This window comes from Callorhinus ursinus, unplaced genomic scaffold (assembly GCF_003265705.2).
Source record: "Callorhinus ursinus isolate GAN/ISIS: 27379988/994484 unplaced genomic scaffold, GSC_fseal_2.0 scaffold38, whole genome shotgun sequence".
NCBI lineage: Eukaryota > Metazoa > Chordata > Mammalia > Carnivora > Otariidae > Callorhinus > Callorhinus ursinus.
In genome coordinates this window covers 12,689,089-12,709,223 of record NW_027397100.1, presented here as the reverse complement: position 1 = coordinate 12,709,223, position 20,135 = coordinate 12,689,089, and the positions used below count along the sequence as shown (strand labels likewise).

Here is a 20,135-nt window from a genome sequence, read left to right as displayed (position 1 = left end):
ACAAGAGCCACAATCTTGTTCTGTTGTACAGAGGGGGACACTGAGGCCCTGGGAGGGCTGGGTCTTGCCCACGGTCACACCTGGGTCAGGGCGGAGCGTGACGTGAAGCCAGGGAGATGGCTTACGTACAGGTGTGAGACTGCATAGCTTTAAATCCTGGTGCAACATTTGTGAGCTGTGACCTCTGGCTAGTTTTTGCTTGGAGACTTCACTGTCCCCATCTGTGACATGGGGCCTCGTGGGGCTATTGTGAGGGGGCCTGGACACTCGGGACATGGTGGAGAATTGCTAACCGTGGCCTCAGACATCACGTGTTAGCCCACCCTCACTCTTTGGAGCCAAAAGACACTCAGTCTTGGGCTGAGCTGTGAAGAATAAACTTTAATCTCTCTTGGGGTAGGGGCTCTAGTTCGACTGCTCTCTAGGGCATTCTAGGTGGGGTCACAGAGCCGTGCACACGCACTCGGTACAGGCAAGTGAAGCGTGGGTTCCCCCAGTTGCTCGATATCTTCACCTTGACAGCCCCAAAAGCTCGGGCAAGCTGGTTCTGCAAGAGACTCACAGACATGGAGCCATTGGCTTCCACCCTGCCTTTCCAGAGGGGTGTTTGGAAGTGGAAAGGAAGGCTCCCATTTCACAGGTGGGTAAACTGAGGCTCAGAGAGGAGAATGGACTGTCCTGAAGCCACACAGGAAATTGATACTCAGGGGCTGGCATGGAAGGTGCTGAGGCCAGAAGGACGGATATACTGTGATTGAGAAAGTGTCCCAGCCTTGGGGCCCTGGTACATATGGCTGTGGGACCCCAGGGCAAATCACTGCCCCCCTTGGGGTCTCAGTTTCCCCCCTCTGAAAGATGGGAGGGTTAATATCTGTTTCCCAGGTTTGCTGTGGGCATGAAACAAGATCCTGGAGCTAGCTGGCCTGCCACCTGGTAGACGCTCAGTGAGTGCTGCCCTCTCCCCTTTTTGCCCCCCCCCCCAGAGGGGATGGAGCCCAGTGCAAAAGCTGGGGCCTTGGCCTTTGAGATCTCACTGGATGCTTTGAACCTCCCAGGGAATTACAAAGGGGAACCTGAGGCCTAGAGAGGAAGGGAATGGCCCAAGATCACGCAGATTTGTGGGGTCGGGGTTTGGGTCAGTGTCAGCCTGAGTCTCAAGGCCATTCTACCAGCTACCCCTTGTGTCCTGCTTCTGTTCCCAACTTCCGCCCCTTCAGGCCTCCATTGGATCAGGAGCTGATAACGGGGTCTCCCAGGATGGAGACGCTAAGTTGGAAGCCAGCAACCCTGGCCCAGCGGGCCCCTCCTGTTTCACATCTGCTGTCCCTGGAGGAACTGCAGCGTGTGGGCTCCGGGGCAGGTCGGGGGAATGATGTATTGCCAGAAGCTGGATGGATCTCATCGGGGTCCCACTTTTGGCCCTGGGCAGTAGCTCCATGCTCTGAGCCTCAGTTTCCTCACTTGTCAAGTGAGCTAGTGACAGTTGTACACCCCCGAGGCTACTGGGGCGACAAAATGGGGTTCCCTGGGGAAAAGCCCTGCACATGGTGTACGTTCAATATGTGCTCGACATGGGCAGTTTTTCTCCGGTACCTGGAGCTGAAACATCTGAATGATGTTTTCCGGCTGAAACTGAAATGCCCCCAGGAACACCTCCTCCCTGGGAGACCCTTCCATGCCCTGTAGAATCAGAACCAAGGAGAAAGTATCAGGTACGGGGAGGGCCTTCAGAGGGTGCTGCCCCTCTCCAGCTGAGACTTGCATACCTCCCAGGATGGGGAACTCCCTACCTCTTGGGGCATCATTCCACTGCAGCACAGAATAATGGATAGGAAAGAGCACTTGACTGGGAATCAAAAGCCTGAGGGTCCTCTTCTAACTCTGTCACTGACTTGTAGGATTTGAGTGTTTCCCTGACCCTTTTCTGGACCTCAGTTCCTTTGTCAATGGTCTCTGAAGACCAAACTGGCTCTGAAAAGCTTGGCTTGAAATAAAATAGCTGCTTATCGCCCATCCTCAAAGGCTGTGATCAGCTCTGAACCTGGCCACCCTCAGCCTTGACAAAGCCTCAGCCAGCCTCTCTAGCCTGGTGGGTTGTGCAGACGGAGTGCCCGGAGTCCCACCATATGAGGCTGTCCCCTTAGCCAAGCCTTGCTCCCTGCTGGGGCGTGCTCACGTAAATGACGAAGTCCTTGGGAGCGGTGTCCAGGCTGCCCGACAGTGAGATGGTCTTGGGGATGTGCTGCAGTGTCAGGTTGGACAGGTAGACCTTCTGGGCCAGTCGGATGGTCACCTGGCCTCGGTCCCCGGAGAAGGCCCAGCAGTTGCCAGGTGTCATGTTGGGCTGGAAGGGGCAGGTGCAATGGGGGCCATGCTGGGTGGGTGGGTGAAGGTGAATTCCTTGTCCCACCCTGGCTCACCTAGATCTCTTTGCCTCCTGGATGAGCCAGATCCTTCCATCTACAAAGCTTAGGTCAAGCACCACCAACTCCAGGAAGCTCCCCTGACTGCCGGCAGCAAGAATGAGCCTTCCGCTCAGCCCGGCACAGGGAGGACAGGAGCCTGCTTGGGGCCGTGAGGGTTCCTTGACCCTCAGGTCTTGAGGCATGGGTGGCGGGCCCCTTCCGGTGCCGAAGCAGGCTGTCCCTTCCCTGCCCCTGCCCCGTCTCTGTGTTGTGTTTTTACCTCTCCCCCTACCCCAGGGCCCCACCCCCTTTGCGCACACCCCCCGTGTCCACTTCCAGGTCCCGCTCCCAGAACCCCGACCACACTCCTGCCACCCTCTCCTCATCCCCCCAGCCCCCCTGCCTCGAGGATCACGTCTGGGGGCTGCGCATAGTTCCACAGCCGGATCCAGTTCCAGTAGGAGCGAGCCTTGTCGTGGTTGTACGTGGCTGACGTTTGCTCAAAGTCGATGGAGGCCCCTGTTTGGGAGGGAGGGTCTGGTTGGGCACTGACTATGTGCCAGGCGAGCGCTTTGGGTGAGTCACTGGCCCTCTCTGGACTTCGGTGTTCTCTGGGAAATGGGAGTAAAAAGAGCAGCAACAACAGGAATGCTAACATTCACCTCCTGGCGTTGCTGTGAGGAGCAAAGGAGTTAACCCAGCGGAAGTCCTTCCCTCAGAGCCTCATTAATGACAGCCTCCTCATTATTCTGATGGCTGTCGTTAGGCCTATTGCACAGAGGAGGGCACTCCTGCCCTGAGAGCTTAAGCCCATGCCCTCTGACCCCACATGCCCTTGGGCCCGGGCCAGTCCACCCTGCCCGCCCTGCCTCGCCTCCTTCCGCCTGCCCCTCGCATGCTCCTGCTGCCTCCCCACAAGGGTACCTTCACTTGGGCTCCCCTGGGTCGGGAATACTTTTCCCTCCTGGCCAGGTCTCAACTCAAACGTCCTCCCACACCCCCCTCTGCCCGCGTCCCCTCTCTCCCAGCCACCTGCTCTGGTTTTCCGCAGCACTGATTCCCACCCACAATTGTTCTCCCTGACGTGGGGCAGGTGCGGCTCTGCTGGCCTCTGGGTCTGGAGGATGGTGAGTGGGTAGAGGGGTCATGGGGGGCCTTCTCTCCCTGCCTCAGCCCCCCTTTCGAGACAACAGAAAATTGTAGCAAGAGAACCATCTGGGGGCCAGAGGTTAGCTCTGACCGTGAACTTCCCAGCAGCAGAGAGTGCACCAGACCAGAACTGAAATCCATCCTCTGAAGAGTTTCTGGGGAAACTTGATGCGGGCAGATTGTTGCGGTGTGAGGGGTGAGGGGTGAGGGGGAGTCACTTACCTATAGATTTTAGGGCAAAGTCTGGCTTTTCAATAAAATCTCCTTGTATCATCTTCATTATTTTCTGGGCAAGTTTTTCCTGAGGAGGCAGAAAACACAGGCTGTGTGCTGATGTGTTCTGACAGGTCACGTCCACGCGTGTGTTCACACCAAGTGACAGGTGACTGCAGGAACTCTCTTGTCCTGAACTGTTTACCCCTGCCTGTGGAGACCGTGGCTGGTCCTGGCAGAAGACCACCCAGTCATCCCACTGTGAGGAGGCCCAGGTGACACAGAGCCATCCCTACCCCCCTGCCCACTGGGTTTCTTCGGTGCTTCCACGTGCATCATGACAGGGTGTTCCACTTGGGACAGGACTCTTAGTGAAGAGGCAGGGGGTCTGGAGTCAGACAAACTTTTACTGCTGTGGGGCTTTGGGCTAGTTATCGCCCCTCTGAATCTTGGCCTTCTTTGTTTTTTTTTTTTTTATAAGATTTTCTTTATTTATTTGACAGAGAGAGACACAGTGAGAGCAGGAACACAAGCAGGGGGAGTGGGAGAGGGAGAAGCAGGCTTCCCGCCGAGCAGGGAGCCCGATGCAGGGCTCGATCCCAGGACCCGGGATCATGACCTGAGCCGAAGGCAGACGCTTAACGACTGAGCCACCCAGGTGCCCCGATCACCCCCATTTTAAAGATAAGAATATTAAGGCACAAAAGGTAATGTGTGCAAGGTCACACAGCTGGTAAGAGGCAGAGCCAGGCAGTTTGGTCCCAGTGTTTAGGCCCTTAGCTACTACACTCTCCTGCCAGATAAAGACTGCAAAGCACTTAGCACAGTTGGTACTCAGTAAATGCTGGCTATTATTTTTATTAGACTCTTCAAAACTGTGGCAGATTGTATTTCCCCAAAATGGCCACAACAAAGTCTCCTGTAACACACTTTTCTCTCAAAATGACTTTGATACTCTGTCTGTTGAGAGGTGGGCCCGTGGCTCTGGCAGAGGTGATGTCATGTGACTTCTGGACTAAGTCTAAAAGGGGGTACAGCTCTACTTGGTTCTCTGGGGACGCTCACTCTTGGAAGCCAGCTACCATGCTGTGAGGAAGCCCACACAACACTGAGAACACATGTATGAGTGCTTTAGTCAACAGCCCTGAGTTCCCAGCTGATAACCAATATCAACTTCTAGACATGTGAGTGAAGATGCTTTCAGATGGGTCCAGATACAGTTACCAAGTCACCCCAGCCTTCAAGTCTTCCCAGGTGAGCCTCAGGCATTGTGGAGCAGTGACAAACCATCCCCACTGCATCCTATTTGAATCCCTGACCCACAGAATCTCTGAGCATAATAAAATGATTGTTTAGCACCACCAAGTTTTGGGGCAGTTTGTTGTGTGGCAGTAGTAACTAGACTAGCCACAGGGTTACAGGGCAGTGATTATGATTTGTTTTGTTGATGTGGAAACTCAGAAAGTTTGGTGACCTGCCTAAGCTCCAAAAGGTAAGAAAAGATATTGCATCCATAAAACAAGAACAGAAATCTATGAAAAGGAACACCCAGAAAGAAGAAAAAAAAGAAAATTCTTAGGAATTCAGAATATATTAACAAAAACGAAAAACCCAGTAGAAGTTTTGGTAGATAAAGCTGAGATTATGTTCTCAATTTCAGAACAAACAAAGAGAAGAAAACAGGGAGAAATGGAAGAAAATAGAGGATGAGTTCAGGAATTTAACATCCAAATAAAAGGAGCTTCAAAAATGAGAATAAAACAAATATGGCTGGGGGGGAAACACCCATTTAATCACATGAGTAAAGAACACTTTTTAGGACTAAAGGACATGAGTTTCCAGATTGTAATGGCCCCAAGTGTAGCCAGCCCATAGGCAAATTATCACGACATTTAAGATGTAAGGTGAGATGTAGGGCTTCCAGGTAAGATGTAATAAGTTACAGAGGATCAATGCTCCGAATAAAAACAACTAGGAAAGGCCATATAGTTTACTAAATCATATTTTAAAGCCACCACTGAGCTATGGGAGCAATGAGAACCAGAGGGATTAAAAGTATAGAGAGGAGAGACCCATTCTGAAATCCGCTAACAATATTTTAATCCCTGGGGGCATTTGATAATTCTGGGCATGAGCTGAAGACGTGGATTTAGGCTGAACAAGGGCTGCTACTGGTGCAAGAGAAAGCAGCAAAGATTTTAATAGTCACACAGGACTAAAAAGACAAAATTGGAGACTTGATGAGCCTCAAACCTGAACAGTTTTCCCAAAAGATGTTAACTGAAACCCAGAACTATGGAAGGGGCTAAAGAGCTACCTTGAAAACTTCTGAAAGACATAGTAAAACTTCCCAGTCTCACAACGCTTGGGAAACCAAGTCCCTTTCAGTGAGGGGACCTCAAAACAAAATAAGCAAGAGATTAAAGCCCTAGAAAAGTCTTCTTAGTATATATCAGAATCATTTGGAGGGCTTGTTGAAACACAGATGGTTGGTTTCCATCTTCAGTAGGTCTGAGGAGGGCCCATTGATTTGTATTTCTAATATTTTCCCAGGTAATGCTGATGCTGCTGATATGGGGGTCACACTCTGAGAACCACTGCCCTAGGAGGAGTGGTGAATCAATACTCAGAAGCTTTAGCTGCACCTGAAGGCACTAAACCAATTATGGGCACAATTAGAGGCTGAGAATCCAAGCTTGCCCCTGGCAGAGAAGGTTACCCCTGGGGTCAGAGATTTTGAATTGATGCAGGGTTGGAAGACAAAATTGGAGACTTGAGAAGCCTCAGACATATGCTCAGTCTTTCCCATCAAGAAATCTACCAAAAGTTTGAAGCTGCATGGGCATGACATTGAAGGGTTAAGATGAAACCTCTGACTAAATCTTATACAAATTGCAATCCAGGTCTGAACCAGCACAATGAAGATCTACATAGAAGTGATCAGTGTATTCATCTTCCTTACAAAGAAAAGGGAGAACTCTCTCTAGTTGAAGTTATAATTATCCGGAGCATACAGTTCTTTTGTATACAATGTCCAGAAAAACACTAAAAAATTTCTGGACATGAAGATACAAGACCATATGATTGATACTCCAAAGAAAACCAGATAATAGAGAAAGACCATAGATGATCCAAATATTGGATTTAGCAGACAAGGATTTAAAAATATCTATGACAAAATGTTAAATAAAAGAAAAAATGGACACCATAGATGAGATGTTAGAGAATTTCACCACAGAATTAAAACTTATGAAAAAGAATCAAATATATATTCTAGAACTAAACAATGCAACGTATGAAATTAAGAACTTACTGGAAAAAGTTTAATAGTAGATTGGACAGAACAGAATACAAGATCATTAGTGACCCTGAAGAAATGTGAATAGAAAACATCAAAAACTTAAGCACATAGAGAAAAAGAATGAAAATCAAACACACCAGGTAATAGCATAGGAATTATGTGGAACACACGCTAAAATTCTAGCATAGATGTAATTGGAGTCCCAGGAGAGGAGATAGATAGTGGGGAGGAAAAAATATTTTAAGACATAATATATTAAGACATAATAAAAACAATATTTTAAGACATAAACAAGGAATTTAAAAAACTACTGAAAAACATCAACCCATAGATCCAATAAGCTCAGCAACCCCACCCCAAGCAAGTTAAATATAGAACATTGGAAATAAAAAGAACATCCTACAAACTCCCAGAGATAGGAAAAAAAAACAACAGATCATACTCAAAGGACCAATAATAGCACTATTACACTTCTCAACAGCAACAGTATAACTAAAACACAATAGTGGAATTCTTTCGAAAATTTTAGGGGAAACTTTCTTATCTAGAATTCTACACGCAGCCCAACTACCAATCAAATGCAAGGGTAAAATAAAGATATTTTCAAATGTGCAAGTTCTAAGCAAATTAGTACGTCTCCTATTTCACTCTCTTCCAGGAAGTTGTTGGGGGATGTGCTCCAACAAAACTTGAGAAATAGGAAAAAAGGCATTAAACAAAGAGAGAAGTCAGATGTTTGGGAGCAGAATGGCCAGGATCTCACCTCGTCTGACATGGCTTCCATCAACTGGAGCTTGGCGATGAGCTGGGTCATGTTACCTCGGAGGTCCTGGATTTCCCCAGTGTGATGCCGCACCTTCTCCTGGTACATTCTTAGGAGGAAGGAGATAAAACATGGACCAACTGATTTGTGATGCTGCTATTGTCACCCTCAGCTTCTACTTTTGTCAGTCAGCCCACAAAGAATTAGCCTCAGATTTGCTCACTCTCCTGGGCCCATCTCTGGCCCTACCCAGCAGGTTCTTATCTCTAAAATATTACTCATGCTCTTCCTCTTACTTGGAATATTTTTAAATTCAACTTACTCCTTCCAAATATTCGAGTATTTTGTTTGCGATTAAGGATGCTGCCACCAGGTGGTAACTTGTTGGTTAAAATTTCTCCTCAGCTACCATTTGCTGAGGGCTAAACTTAGGCCAGGAATTATTCAGGACAGTTTACAACTTCTTTAATATTGATAATTACCCAGAGCAAGGTGGGTGTTATGCCTCATCTCATAAATGAGAAGTCAAAGGCCCAGAGAGGTGAAGTAACTTGCAAAAGTTTAACCATGCAGGAAGTGTGGGAGCTGGGATTTAAACCTAGGTTGGTCTGACAGCAGAACCCACATTCTTAGCTAATACATCACAGGACCTAGATATAATTATGGTGTTTAGGTGATAATAAGACTATTTAGCAGATTCTTCTTACCTCAAGCTCTGCAGTGGACTATTTATGCTGTCATCCTGGTGGGGTATTGAGGAAAGCAAGGGATCTTTTTCAGATGCCCTAATCTGGGCCCAATAGAACTTTATCCATCCATTCTCCTACAACCATAAATCCATCCATTTATCCACCTTCCCATTTACTCTTCCATTCATTCACCCACCGACCATCTATCCAAAATCCAATATGCCTTCCATTTTAAATCCATTCATCCACATCCACCCACCCTTCCACCCACCCTTGCCCACTCATCTACTCTTCCATTTATCCAACCTTCTTTATCCATCCACCCTCCTACCCATCTAACTTACCTTATATATTGACCCTCCCATCAATCCTTTCACTTTCCCATCTATCCAACCTCTCAGCAACCATCCATCCATCCATCCATCCAACCATCCATCCATCCATCCATCCATCCATCCATCCATCCATCCAAACATCCATCCATCCATCCATCCATCCATCCATCCATTTACCCACCGGTATATCCCATCTGCCCTCTCATCGGTCCATTTTCTCATCCATCCAATCTTCCATTCATCTGTCCATCTATCCCCCAGCCATTTCCCCACATCCTTGCATCCGTCACTTCCATTGCCCCATCCACTCTCCCTCCATTCCACATTTCCTTCTGATCATCTGGTCAACTAACACTGATAGTGACAATCCTGTGCCCAGAGCTGAGGTGGACATCGCTGGAGTGAATCAGACCTGGCTCTGTCTTCAAGAGCTCCCAATACAGTTGGGAAAATAGTCATGATTACAGAAGATTGCATTCATGATTACAGAAAATTGTGGGAGGAAGGGGGAATGTCATCACCTCCACCTGTAATTTCTGAGGGAAGTGACACTTTAGCTGGATTTTGAAGTATATGAAGGAGTCTAAAAGGAGAGAAGAGGAGAGGGAGGGACAAGCTCCTCAGATCCCCTTCTCGTTAGCCCTTCTGAGACTCTTTACTGTCCTCTGACAGGGATCTCTGGCCACTGATTTCTTCCTCCTTTCTCCCCAGGAACCACAAAGCAAATGGTCTCATTTCATTTGAGCAGAAGAACAAACTGCCTTGCATAGAGAGAAAATTGTGTTCCATCCTCACGCTCCCACTTTAGGAGGGAGATTTGGCAAAGGAAAGATAGGTAACCTCTGGGAGTAAGTGACAGGAGAGTCCTGTAAGAAGAAGGACGATTGGCATCTGGTCTTTTAAAGTCACATTTTGGTGGGAGAGATGGGTTCCAGGTGGGTGGCATGGCAGAGGCAGAGATTTGGGGCTGGAATGAGTCAGGAACTGATCAGGGTCCAGATGTGGTGAGAGTGAGAGAAGCTGATGGAGGCAACATTGGTTAGTTGGGGTGAGGTTAGTCGGGGGTGGGGCCTGAAGAGCGCACACACTCACCTGCCAGACTTCCATTTTGGATGGTAAGTGCATAGAAAACATCCAGAATCCTGTGGGGCCAGGAGAATGAGAGTAAGCCATGTAAGATGAAGGGTTAAAAGCTTAAGCTCCGGCATTAAGGTATCTGGATTCAAATCCCAGCTTTGGCACTAACATTGCGCAACTTTGGAAGCACTTATTTAATCTCTCTATACCTAAATTTCCTCCTCTGTAAAATGGGAATAACAGTAATATCCACTTCATGATCAAGCGATATCATATACGCAAAGTGTCTCACATAAACCAAATAATCCATGTCCTGTCTCCCTCCCCATTCCACTGGGGAGAATTGGTGAAGAAAAGAAAATGAGATGGTCTTCCCTGCATATTATGATCTCTGTGCTGCCTGAAATCCTACCATTCAAGCCATTATCAAAAGTCTTTAAAACCTATCCGTCGTTCATGATAAAACAATCAACAAACCAGGAATAGAATGGAACTCCCTCAATCTGATAAAGCCCATTTATGGAAAACCCACAGCCAATAACATACTTAATGGTAAAAGACTGGATGCTTTCTTCCTAAGGTAAGGAAGAAGACAAGTATGTATACTCTTGTTGTTTCTTTTTTTTTTTTAAGATTGTATTTATTTATTTGAGAGAAAGTGAGGGAGAGCACAAGCAGGGAAGAGGGATAAGTAGGCTCCCTGCTCAGGGAGGGAGCCCAATATGGGGCTCAATCCCAGGACCCTGGGATCATGACCTGAGCCCGAAGGCAGACACTTAACCGACTGAGCCACCCAGGCGTCCCAAATTTTTTAAATTTTGATAAAGTCCAATTTATCTATATTTTCTTTTGTCATATATGTGCTTTAATGTCAGGTGCAAGAAACTATTGCCTAACCTAAAGCCATAAAGACTTACTCCCACTTTTTCTTCCAAGATTTGTATAGTTTTAGCCCTTACATTTAGGTTTATGATCCATTTTTGAGTTAATTTTTGCATATGGTGTGAGGTAAAAGTCCAGCTCCATTCTTTGGAATGTAGATATCCAGTTGTTCCATTTATTGAAAAGACTATTTTTTCCCTTATTGAATTGTCTGGCACCCTTATTGAAAATCAATTGATCATAAATGTGAGGGTTTATTTCTGGACGGTTAATTTTATTCCCTTGGTCTATATGTTTAGCTATTTGCCAGTACTACCCTGGATTGATTGCTATAACTTTGTAGTAAGTTTTGAAATCCAGAAGTTTGAGTTCTCCAACTTGTTCTTTTTAAATTATTTGGGCAGTTATAGTCCTTTACATATCCAAATGAATTTTAGGATCAATTTTTCCATTTCTTAAAAAAAGGCTACTAGGATTTTGAGAGCGAATGCATTGATTCATAGATGAATTTGGGGAGTAGTGTCATCTTTTTTTTTTTTTTTAAAGATTTTGTTTATTTATTTGACAGAGAGAGACACAGGCTGAGAGGGAACACAAGCAGGGGGAGGGAGAGGGAAAAGCAGGCTTCCCGCTGAGCAGGGAGCCCGATCCCAGGACCCTGGGATCATGACCTGAGCCGAAGGCAGATGCTTAACAACTGAGCCACCCCGGCGCCCCAGGGAGTAGTGTCACCCTAACAATATTAAGTTTTCCAATCCATGAACATGGGTTGTCTTTCCATTATTGACATGTATCTCTATGTCTTCTTTAATTTCCTCCAATGATGTTTTGTTTTTTTCAGAGTGCAAGGTTTGCACTTGTGTTAAATTTATTCCAAGTATTTTATTTTTTGAGATGCTATTGTAAATCGAATTGTTTTCTTAATTTCATTTTCAGATTGTTTATTGCTTGTGTTTAGAAATATAATTGATCTTTACATACTGATCTTGTATCCTGCAACTTTGCTAAATTCATTTATTACTTCTGACACTGGTCAAGACACCCAGTCTTAGATACTTCAGGATTCTGTATGCAAGGTTATGTCATCTGCCTTTTCTTTCTTTCTTTCTTTTTTTTTTTTTTTTGACTAATTGACCTGGCTAAAAGCTTCAGGACAATGTTAAATAGAAATAGCAAGAGTAAGGGTGCCTCAGTGGCTCAGTTGGTTAGGCGTCTGCCTTCGGCTCAGGTCATGATCCCAGGGTCCTGGGATTGAGCCCTGCATCGGGCTCCCTGCTCCACGGGGAGTCTGCTTCTCCCTCTCCCTCTGCCTCTTCCTCAGCTGTGTGCTCCCTCTCTCTCTCTCTCTCACTCTCTCAAATAAATAAATAAAATCTTTTTAAAAAAATTTAAAAATTTGTGTCACAAAGGAAACCATCAAGAAAGTGAAAAGACAGAATGGGAGAAAATACTTGCAAATTGTATATCTGATAAGGGACTTGTATTCAGACTACATAAGAAATCTTTACAACTCAATAATAAAAAGACAAACCAATTTAAAAATGGGCCAAGATCTGAATAGACATTTCACCAAAGAAGATCTACAAATGACCAACAAGCCCATGAAAAGATGCTCAACATCGTTAGTCATTAGGGAAATGAAATAAAAACCACAGTGAGATACCACTTCACCCCCTCCCCAAATGGCTAAAATAAAAGATAATAACCAGTGTTGGTGAGGATGTGGAGAAATTGGACCCTCATACATGGTGGTGGGAATGTAAAATGGTGCAGCTACTTTGGAAAAAAATTTGGCAATTTCTCAGATAGTTAAGTATAGAGTTGCCTCATGACTCAGCAATTCCACTTCTAAACATAAACCCAAGAGAATTTCTTTCTTTATTTAAAGATTTTATGTATTTATTTGAGAGAGAGAGAGCCAAGCAGGGGAAATGGCAGGCAGAGGGAGAGGGAGAAGCAGACTCTCCTGCTGAGCAGGGAGCCCAATGGGGGACTCAATCCCAGCACCCTGGGATCATGACCTGAGCCAAAGGTGGACGCTCAACCGACTGAGCCACCCAGGCGCCTCTACCCAAGAGAATTTAAAACACATGTCCACACAAACATTTTACAGGAAGATTCCCTGGAACATTATTAATGGTGGTCAAAAAGCAGAAACAACTATAATGTCTATCAAACAATAAATGGACAAACAAAATATGGCATATCCATACAATGGAATATTTTCAGCCATAAAAAAGGGTCAAATGCTGTTCTATGCTACACCATGGATGAACTTTGAGAACACAATGATGAGTGAAAGAAACCACCAAGACCCCATATTATTGTATGATTCTATTTATATGAAATGTCCAGAATAGGCAAATCCATACAGACAGAAAGTGGATTAGTAGTTGGTCACCTAGGTCTGGGGTGAGAGGGAACAGGAAACCAGTGATAGCGACTGGGGAATTTCTTTGTGGAGGTAGTGAAAATACTGGAATTTGATAGTGGTGATGGGTGCATGACTTTGTGAATACACTAAAAACCACTGAATTATACATGTGAAAATGGTGATCTTTATGGGATGCGAATTATATTTCAATAAAGCCATTATTTTAAAAAATCTTATTTGTTGGGTTAAGTTTCCTAGGAATTTCTAATTTCCTAGGAAATTCTTCACACACACACCCTCACCCAACTCCACTTCCCTGGGCCAGTATGCTTGAGTGGAGGGAGGAGATCCCTTTGCCTGGGAAAGTAAAGCTGTGATGTGGGAGGTGGGTAGCAATGGTCGGAAGGAGGCCACAGAAAACTCAGAAATAAGTAATAACGATCATACCATGGTTGGGGGAGAACTTTACAGTTTTCAAGGCTTTTCTTAGCTTTCAAAAAATTTCCTTGGTCATCAGTTAATTTACTCCTCACAGCAACACTCATTAGACAGATGGGGAAACTGAGGCTCCTAGAAGGTCACTGTCTTGCCCAGGGTCACATAGTCAGTGTCAGAACCTTCACTCTTTCCCTCCCCAGGTTGGGCGAGAGCTCAGGGATACCTCTACTTGGGGCAGGGCCCTGGAGACGTACCAAAAGCACAGAGGACCAGAACACCTGTCTTTTCCACGAGCTTCTGGAAGAACAGCTTGCATCTGGAAGAGAAAGAAGCAGCGGTCAAGGTGAAGAGGGGCTTTGCACAGGCTAGCAAGTCCTGGCCTGGCCCTTGCCCTTTTCCCACCCGGAAGGGCAGGACCCACCCTGGGCAGTGAGACACCCCCTCCAAGATGCTGACTGAGTCCTAGGGCTGCACAGCATCACAGGGGAAAGAAAGCTCTTACCCCCGTATCTGGGGCCGTCAGAGATCCACTCACAGGGGTCACCCACATCCTTTTGACACCCTTTCTCCATCTACAAACTTGTCTGTTCCCTCACTTCTGTCCTGGTGAGCGCATCCTTCAGAATTCAGCACAGAAGAACGTCCCCTCCTCCTATGACCTCCAGAGTCAACACCAGCCTCCTCCCCTTGCCACTGGTTTGGTGTCTGCCTGCCTTCCCCCGACTGGGAGCTCAAGAGTGGTGAGGGTCAAGTCTGGGCCCAGAGTAGGCATTAAGATGTTTAGAATGCAAACTCTAAGGGAATGAATGAGGTGAAAAGCTCTGCAGGAATTCGGAGGAGTTTGCATGGACCAGAAGGGTAAAGGGAAAGGATGGGACAGGCATTCCAGGCAGGGAAAAATGGCATGTGCCAAGGTACTGGGGCAGAAATAGGAATAGCAGGCCCAGGGGGTGAGAACCCTAGCCTTGCCGGCCCAACGGATCCACAGCAGGACGCATAATGAGGCGGCTCAGAAAGGAAGCATGGGAAAGGATTCCAGAAGGCTGCAGGTGAAGGAGGGAGCCCCAGTGGGTTCTGAGGCGAGAGATATGATAAAAGCCAGGTTTGGGATGGCTTCTTTGGTCTGGTGATCTCACCTGCAGGTACTGAACAGAAGAATCTGGCGAACCTGAGTCCTCAAGAAGCAGGCCAGGCTGGTGATCCAGGCTGCAGGGGAGGCAGGAGGGCGGTGAGCAGCTGCACCCTTGTTCTTACCCTACAAAGCCTTGCAGGGGGTGAGGCCCTCTTGCTGGGAGACCCTCTCAATTTTCTAATCAAGCCCAGGGTATCCCTGCTCTGCTTATGGGTAAGCGCCAGCGCAGAGGGAGGACGGGTGCTAGAGGTGAGCATGGCTTGCGACCAGCAGTTAATAGCTACCTAACAGCGACTCGGGAGCACAACAAGTCTGGGATGTGCCCCTGCCCATTCCCAGACACTGGGAGTTTCTCAAGGGCAGGGTCCTTGTCTGGTTTATCCTTGGCGGCCTGGTGTTGCCCAGCAGGGAGCTGGATAAAAAGTTGGGATTCAGGAATAGATAAGTAGGTGGGACAGAAGAATGAGGCCACGGCTTGGAAGGTGGCTGAATAGGAAGACAGATGAGAGGATGGGCAGATGGAAGGCTAGCTAGAAGGATGGACGGGTGGCTGCCCGGGTGGGTGTGAATATCAGCAGGTAAAGGAACGGGGAACCTGATGGTCGATTCGGTGAATGGTTGACTGGCTGGCTGAAATAACAGGGCCCACGGATATGACAACAGATGGCTCTGTGGACAGATGATCCGAGAAATGACTGGTGCTGAGTAAGTGGAGGGGCAGGTGCATGAACAGAGAAGTAGAAGACAAATCTTTAGAGTGTGGTCAGGCCACGTTTCTGAAGTGAGGGCGTGTGGCATCAAACCCTTTCCGTGACTTCACCAGCCGCCTCCTGGCCCAGGGGCCGGGATGGTGGTCGAGTAGGGGAGGGCCTGACAGTTAGCTCCTCCTCCAAACAGCGTGTCTCCCTCCTACTCCCTCTCTCCAGCCACCAAAGAGATCCTGGCTGGAATGACACCCCTGACACTTCCAGAGTTCCCTCCCTCCCCTGCAGCCTAGCAGAGGCCTTACCCCCCCGCCCCAGGTCAGCCTGGCCTGCGGCTGGGCCCTCTTCCCAGGCCCACACTGAAGGCCAGGGCTGTTCTTCAGTATGTACGTACACACACACGCCAGCAGGCACTGGGTCAGGCCCAGGGCTGGGGCATTGATGCGGATAGGCAACACGAAGGCATCACCTGCAGAGAGCATGGGGCTGTCATGTCAGTACCAGCCTTGGGGACATGGTGCCTTGCAGACACCAGGGGAGCACCCTGAGCTTGGGGCGGCCGTCCCTGCTTCCCACCCCGCCCCCCACTGGGTGACCCCGGGGTGCCCATCTGGGCATCTCTGAGCCTCGGCCCCTTACTGTTCATGAAGACCCTGGGGCTCCCCCTCCCCTCCCTGCTCACTCGTGTTTGACAAAGTGTCCTCTGGTATCCTGCAGGCGTTCCGGCTTCTTGAGGCGAGCCTGGGGACGACAAGACTCAGAATCGCATTTTATAATTTTCAAGAAACGCGGTGTCCCCGTGTTGCAGATTGAGAGACTGAGGTGCAGAGAGGTTTGCCCGAGACCGCCAGCCTGTGAATCAGGGACACACCCAGGGCTGACTGACCCCAGACCCAAGTCTCTTTTGAGGAAAGGACTCCGTCTGCTGTGGTAGTCACCGGTGGTTATCAGCCAAAAGCCAGTCCCTCCCCTTGCTGGCAGGAGGCTGGTTTTGGTCCCTTGTCCCCTCCTACCCCGCCCGTGTGCTTTTGGATGATCCTGATTGCTCTCAGCCTGCTCTAGGACTCCCAGTGCCTTTGCTGTGGTGGGCTCGGTGGGGGCAGGTCCGCAGGGGTGAGGGGTGGGGGTGGGTTGGGTATTGGGGTCTGGCACTTGCGGAAAAGGCTTTCTCGTCGCTAAAATGAGACCCACGGAAACAAGGCCCACTCTCCTTGCACCTAGACAGCCAAGCTTCTCCAGGACCCTGGAACTGTGGTAGCCAGCTCTGACAGCGGGGAGGTCAACAGGAAGAGCAAAAAGATGGCAGGGACCTGGGTCTCAGGGGACATTGCAGACACGCAGCATTGACGTGCTCTGGAGCCATCCACCTCTTGGGACCTCTTGGTGCGTGAGATAACAAATTTTTATTTATTTCTTAAAACAATGGTCTCCAAACATTGATTATTATACCCTCCCCCAATGTATTTATGTTTATTCCTTAAGAAATTATATATATAACACTACATATATATTATTTACTCTTTCAAATGTGCAAATTTATGTATACATTCTTGAGTAATAGAAATTAAAAGAGGGTGAGCTAAAAATATATACACTGGAGTTCTAGTAAGTTCTCCCCTTCACCCCAGGGGATTGTTTTGGATGCCCTCTTGGGATGTACACCCCGTTTTGGGGGCCCAGCGGTAGGCAGGTAGATGGCAGAGGTGCGCATTTCCCCACTTACCGCCGTCTCCCTCGCTAGCCTGAGACCTCCATGGGAGCAGGGAGCACACCCACTGGGTGCAGCCCGTGTCCCCGGCACCCTGCCCAGTGCCCGCACACAGTAGGTGCTCAATAAGCACGTGTTGGGGATGACTGCCCCTCCACCCCCTTGGCGGGGAGATTTTAGGAAAGCCACCATCAGACCTCCCGGACCTCAGCTGCTGCCTCCATGAAGGCCGTGGGTCATGCCCACTCACCTCCAGGGGAGAGGGCAGAGGGCAAGCGTTTTGTAAACTGCAAAGAACCGGGCAGGGGGAGGGGCTGCCGTCCTCACCTCCTGGGCCTGACATCCTCGGGCGGGTCACACAGGTCCCCGGGGCTCCTTGAGGACCGTGGCATCGATTTTCTTCTCTAGGAAATCTGGGGGGGTCGGTGGTGCGGGGGCTCTCTGGGAGTCAGCGAGGGGGAAGCGGCTGCCACTTCCTAGCGTTCCCTGGAAGGTACCACACGGGATCTCGCCAGGTCAAGCGGAGCTGTGGGCACTGTGACCTCATAGAGCAGGGGGCGGGGGGCGGGGTCTCTGCCCAGTCTCCAGCTTGGCCCTGGATCTCCCCCTTGGACGGACACATTGTGACCCATTTTCCACTTTCAAGATGAGGAAATTTAGACCCCAGGACAGGAAGGGCCATGCCAGGATCTCAGGGGCTGTGCACGAGCCAGAGCGGAGGCTCCAAGGTCCAGGCCAGGCTTTTTCGTGCCCCCAGCTCCTTCCCTGCTCCAAGGTTCCCAGACTTGCCACCTGCCTAAGCACCTGCTTAGGCTGTACATGAAGGCATCTTATATGCAAGTCTGCTCACTGGTGGATGTCTCGCAGAACACAAAATGATGTATGTGCTGTTGTTTTAATAAAGTTCTACATTTCCTGGAGACAAATAAAAGCATAATAGAGTGGAAATGTCTGGCTGTTTTTTTCCTGTCAGCCCTGCTGATGGAGAGTTTATTCAGATTATGAAGCTAAAAGGAACTCCTTTTGCCCCTGGGTGGCAGTTACTCAAATTGTAGGCTAAGTTCCAGTGGTAAGACGAAGAATCGCCCCTCGGGAAGGCCTGCATACTAACACCTGAACGTGGGGCCGTGTTAGGTTACAAGACGCAGGTGATTTGGAGCTTGCTGATGGGATTAAGCTCGCTAACCAGCTGACCTTGAGATAGAAGAATATCCTAGTTTATCAGGCCGGCCCGGTGTCATAAGGGTCTGGTAAATGGAAGAGGAACCCTCAGCCCAACATGCTGGTTTGAAGGTGATGAGGCCTTAAGGCAGGCCGTGAAAGCAGCCTCTGGAAGCTGGAAAAGGCAGGGAAACGAATCCTCCCCTAGAGTTTCTAGAAAGGAACAAAGTCCTGCTGATACCTTGATTTCAGCCAAGCAACATCCATGTTGGACATCTGACTTCCAGAAATGTAATGAGTTTGTGTTTTAAGTCACTACGTTTGTAGCAATCTGTTATAGTAGCACGAGGAAATTCATACAGTACCCCTGAGAATATTCGGTGAAGGGGAAGCCCTGAAATGCTGCCACTAGGATTGGTACGAGGGTCTTTCCGTTGTTCATTCATTCATTCAACAGATATTTACTGAGCCCATGGTATGTTCCAGGCAGGGGCTGCAGAGGTGAACGGAACCAGCTCCTGTCCCGGGAGAGGAGGGCAAAGTGGCTGGGGGAGCGCCTTGCCTGTAGCAGGTGCTCACCCAACACGCTGGCCGCTGCTGTAGGGAGGAGGGGCTGGTGAGGATCTCTCTCCCGTGTGTCCACTGGCTGTCAGTCAACATGCCCTGCGCTGGGTACGTCGAGGAAGAGGAAGTGTTCATGCCAAGAACAAACACTGAGAGTGGCTTTGGTCAATATTTGTGCCCCTTTCCACCAAGTCTGCTGTTTGCCCCCGTGACAGTGAGGGCCAGGGAGCCAGGAGTAGGCTGTGAGGGAGTACCTGGCATATGAATGGGGCAGGGGGGCTCTGTGCTTTCAGGGGAGGGCTTACTGGGGTCTGTGGTCCCGGGCAGTGCTGTGGACCCTAGTGGGGATCCAATACAGGGTGGGCTTGGGCTCTGGGCCTGATATTGGTCCTGGTGCGGAGTCGGTGGGAGCCATGAAGGGCTCTGGAGTGGGGAAAAGGTTCCAAGTCCCTTTGTGCCTATACTCCAGCTGAGCCATGCAGAGGAGTGGACAGGCTTTCCCTGCCGTTATGCTACCACTTCCCGTGCACAGTAAATGCACAAACACATACAAATTCCGCCCCCACTCATGCCAAGGAACAGTCAACTATTCACCCATAGCGTCCACACACGCACCTAAACCACACACCCACAGACACACTCCGTGTACCAAGTGCACATATGCATACTGTACACAAAAGTCCCATGCCTGCACTCATGTAGGTTCATGTACACAGGCAGGTACATAAACCGAGATGCCAACATGCCCGCTTCATGTACACACTCACGCACACACATTTTCCTGTGATGCTAGGCATTAGTACCTAATGCGCATGTGTGTGCATGACTGCACACACGCAACCACATACATAGAAACACACACACCCCCTCCACACACATATACAAGCTTCTTCTTGTGCACACACAGCTCCTTGGGCGCAGACAGCCAAGGCGGAGGCTGGAGTTGGTAATGCAGAAAGAGACGATGGGCTGCATCGACTGTGAGTGAAATAGGCATTTGGAGGGAGCCTGCCATATGAAGTAGCAGGGATGGGGTCATCCACACGCCCTCTCGTCTGTTGCCCTTTGAGTGAGGGTTCAGTGTGTGAGCAAGAGCAGGGCTCAGTCAGTGACTGGGGCTAGGGCTCAGGTAACCTGCTCCTCCTCAAAGGGTCATGTTTCTGAGAGAGCTGAGAGGTGCCAGGCCCCAGAGGTTAGCAAGTCAGCCCCCTGACTTGGGGCATCCATGTCCTCCTGGGCC

At 48.8% G+C, this 20,135-nt stretch overlaps 1 protein-coding gene across 4 annotated transcripts; it reads right to left on the bottom strand.

Moving 5' to 3' along the window:
* Nucleotides 1-361: 361 nt before the first annotated feature.
* SUN5 (Sad1 and UNC84 domain containing 5) lies at nt 362-17,662 on the bottom strand. 4 transcript variants are annotated; one of them, XM_025876172.2, is made up of 14 exons: nt 17,498-17,662; nt 16,773-16,841; nt 16,145-16,203; nt 15,857-15,931; nt 14,763-14,832; nt 13,881-13,942; nt 9,948-9,997; nt 8,539-8,573; nt 7,832-7,940; nt 3,777-3,855; nt 2,809-2,924; nt 2,177-2,344; nt 1,594-1,680; nt 362-547 (listed from the first exon to the last, which is right to left on the bottom strand). In XM_025876172.2, exons 1-14 carry the CDS (start codon nt 17,560-17,562, stop codon nt 422-424), a joined length of 1,170 nt encoding a protein of 389 aa, XP_025731957.1. In that variant the 5' UTR covers nt 17,563-17,662; the 3' UTR covers nt 362-421. The 4 variants fall into 4 exon arrangements, with proteins under 4 accessions (XP_025731957.1, XP_073736389.1, XP_073736390.1 ...); XM_073880288.1 differs by lacking the exon at nt 15,857-15,931; XM_073880289.1 differs by lacking the exons at nt 15,857-15,931; nt 16,773-16,841.
* Between the last annotated feature and the right edge of the window lie 2,473 nt (nt 17,663-20,135).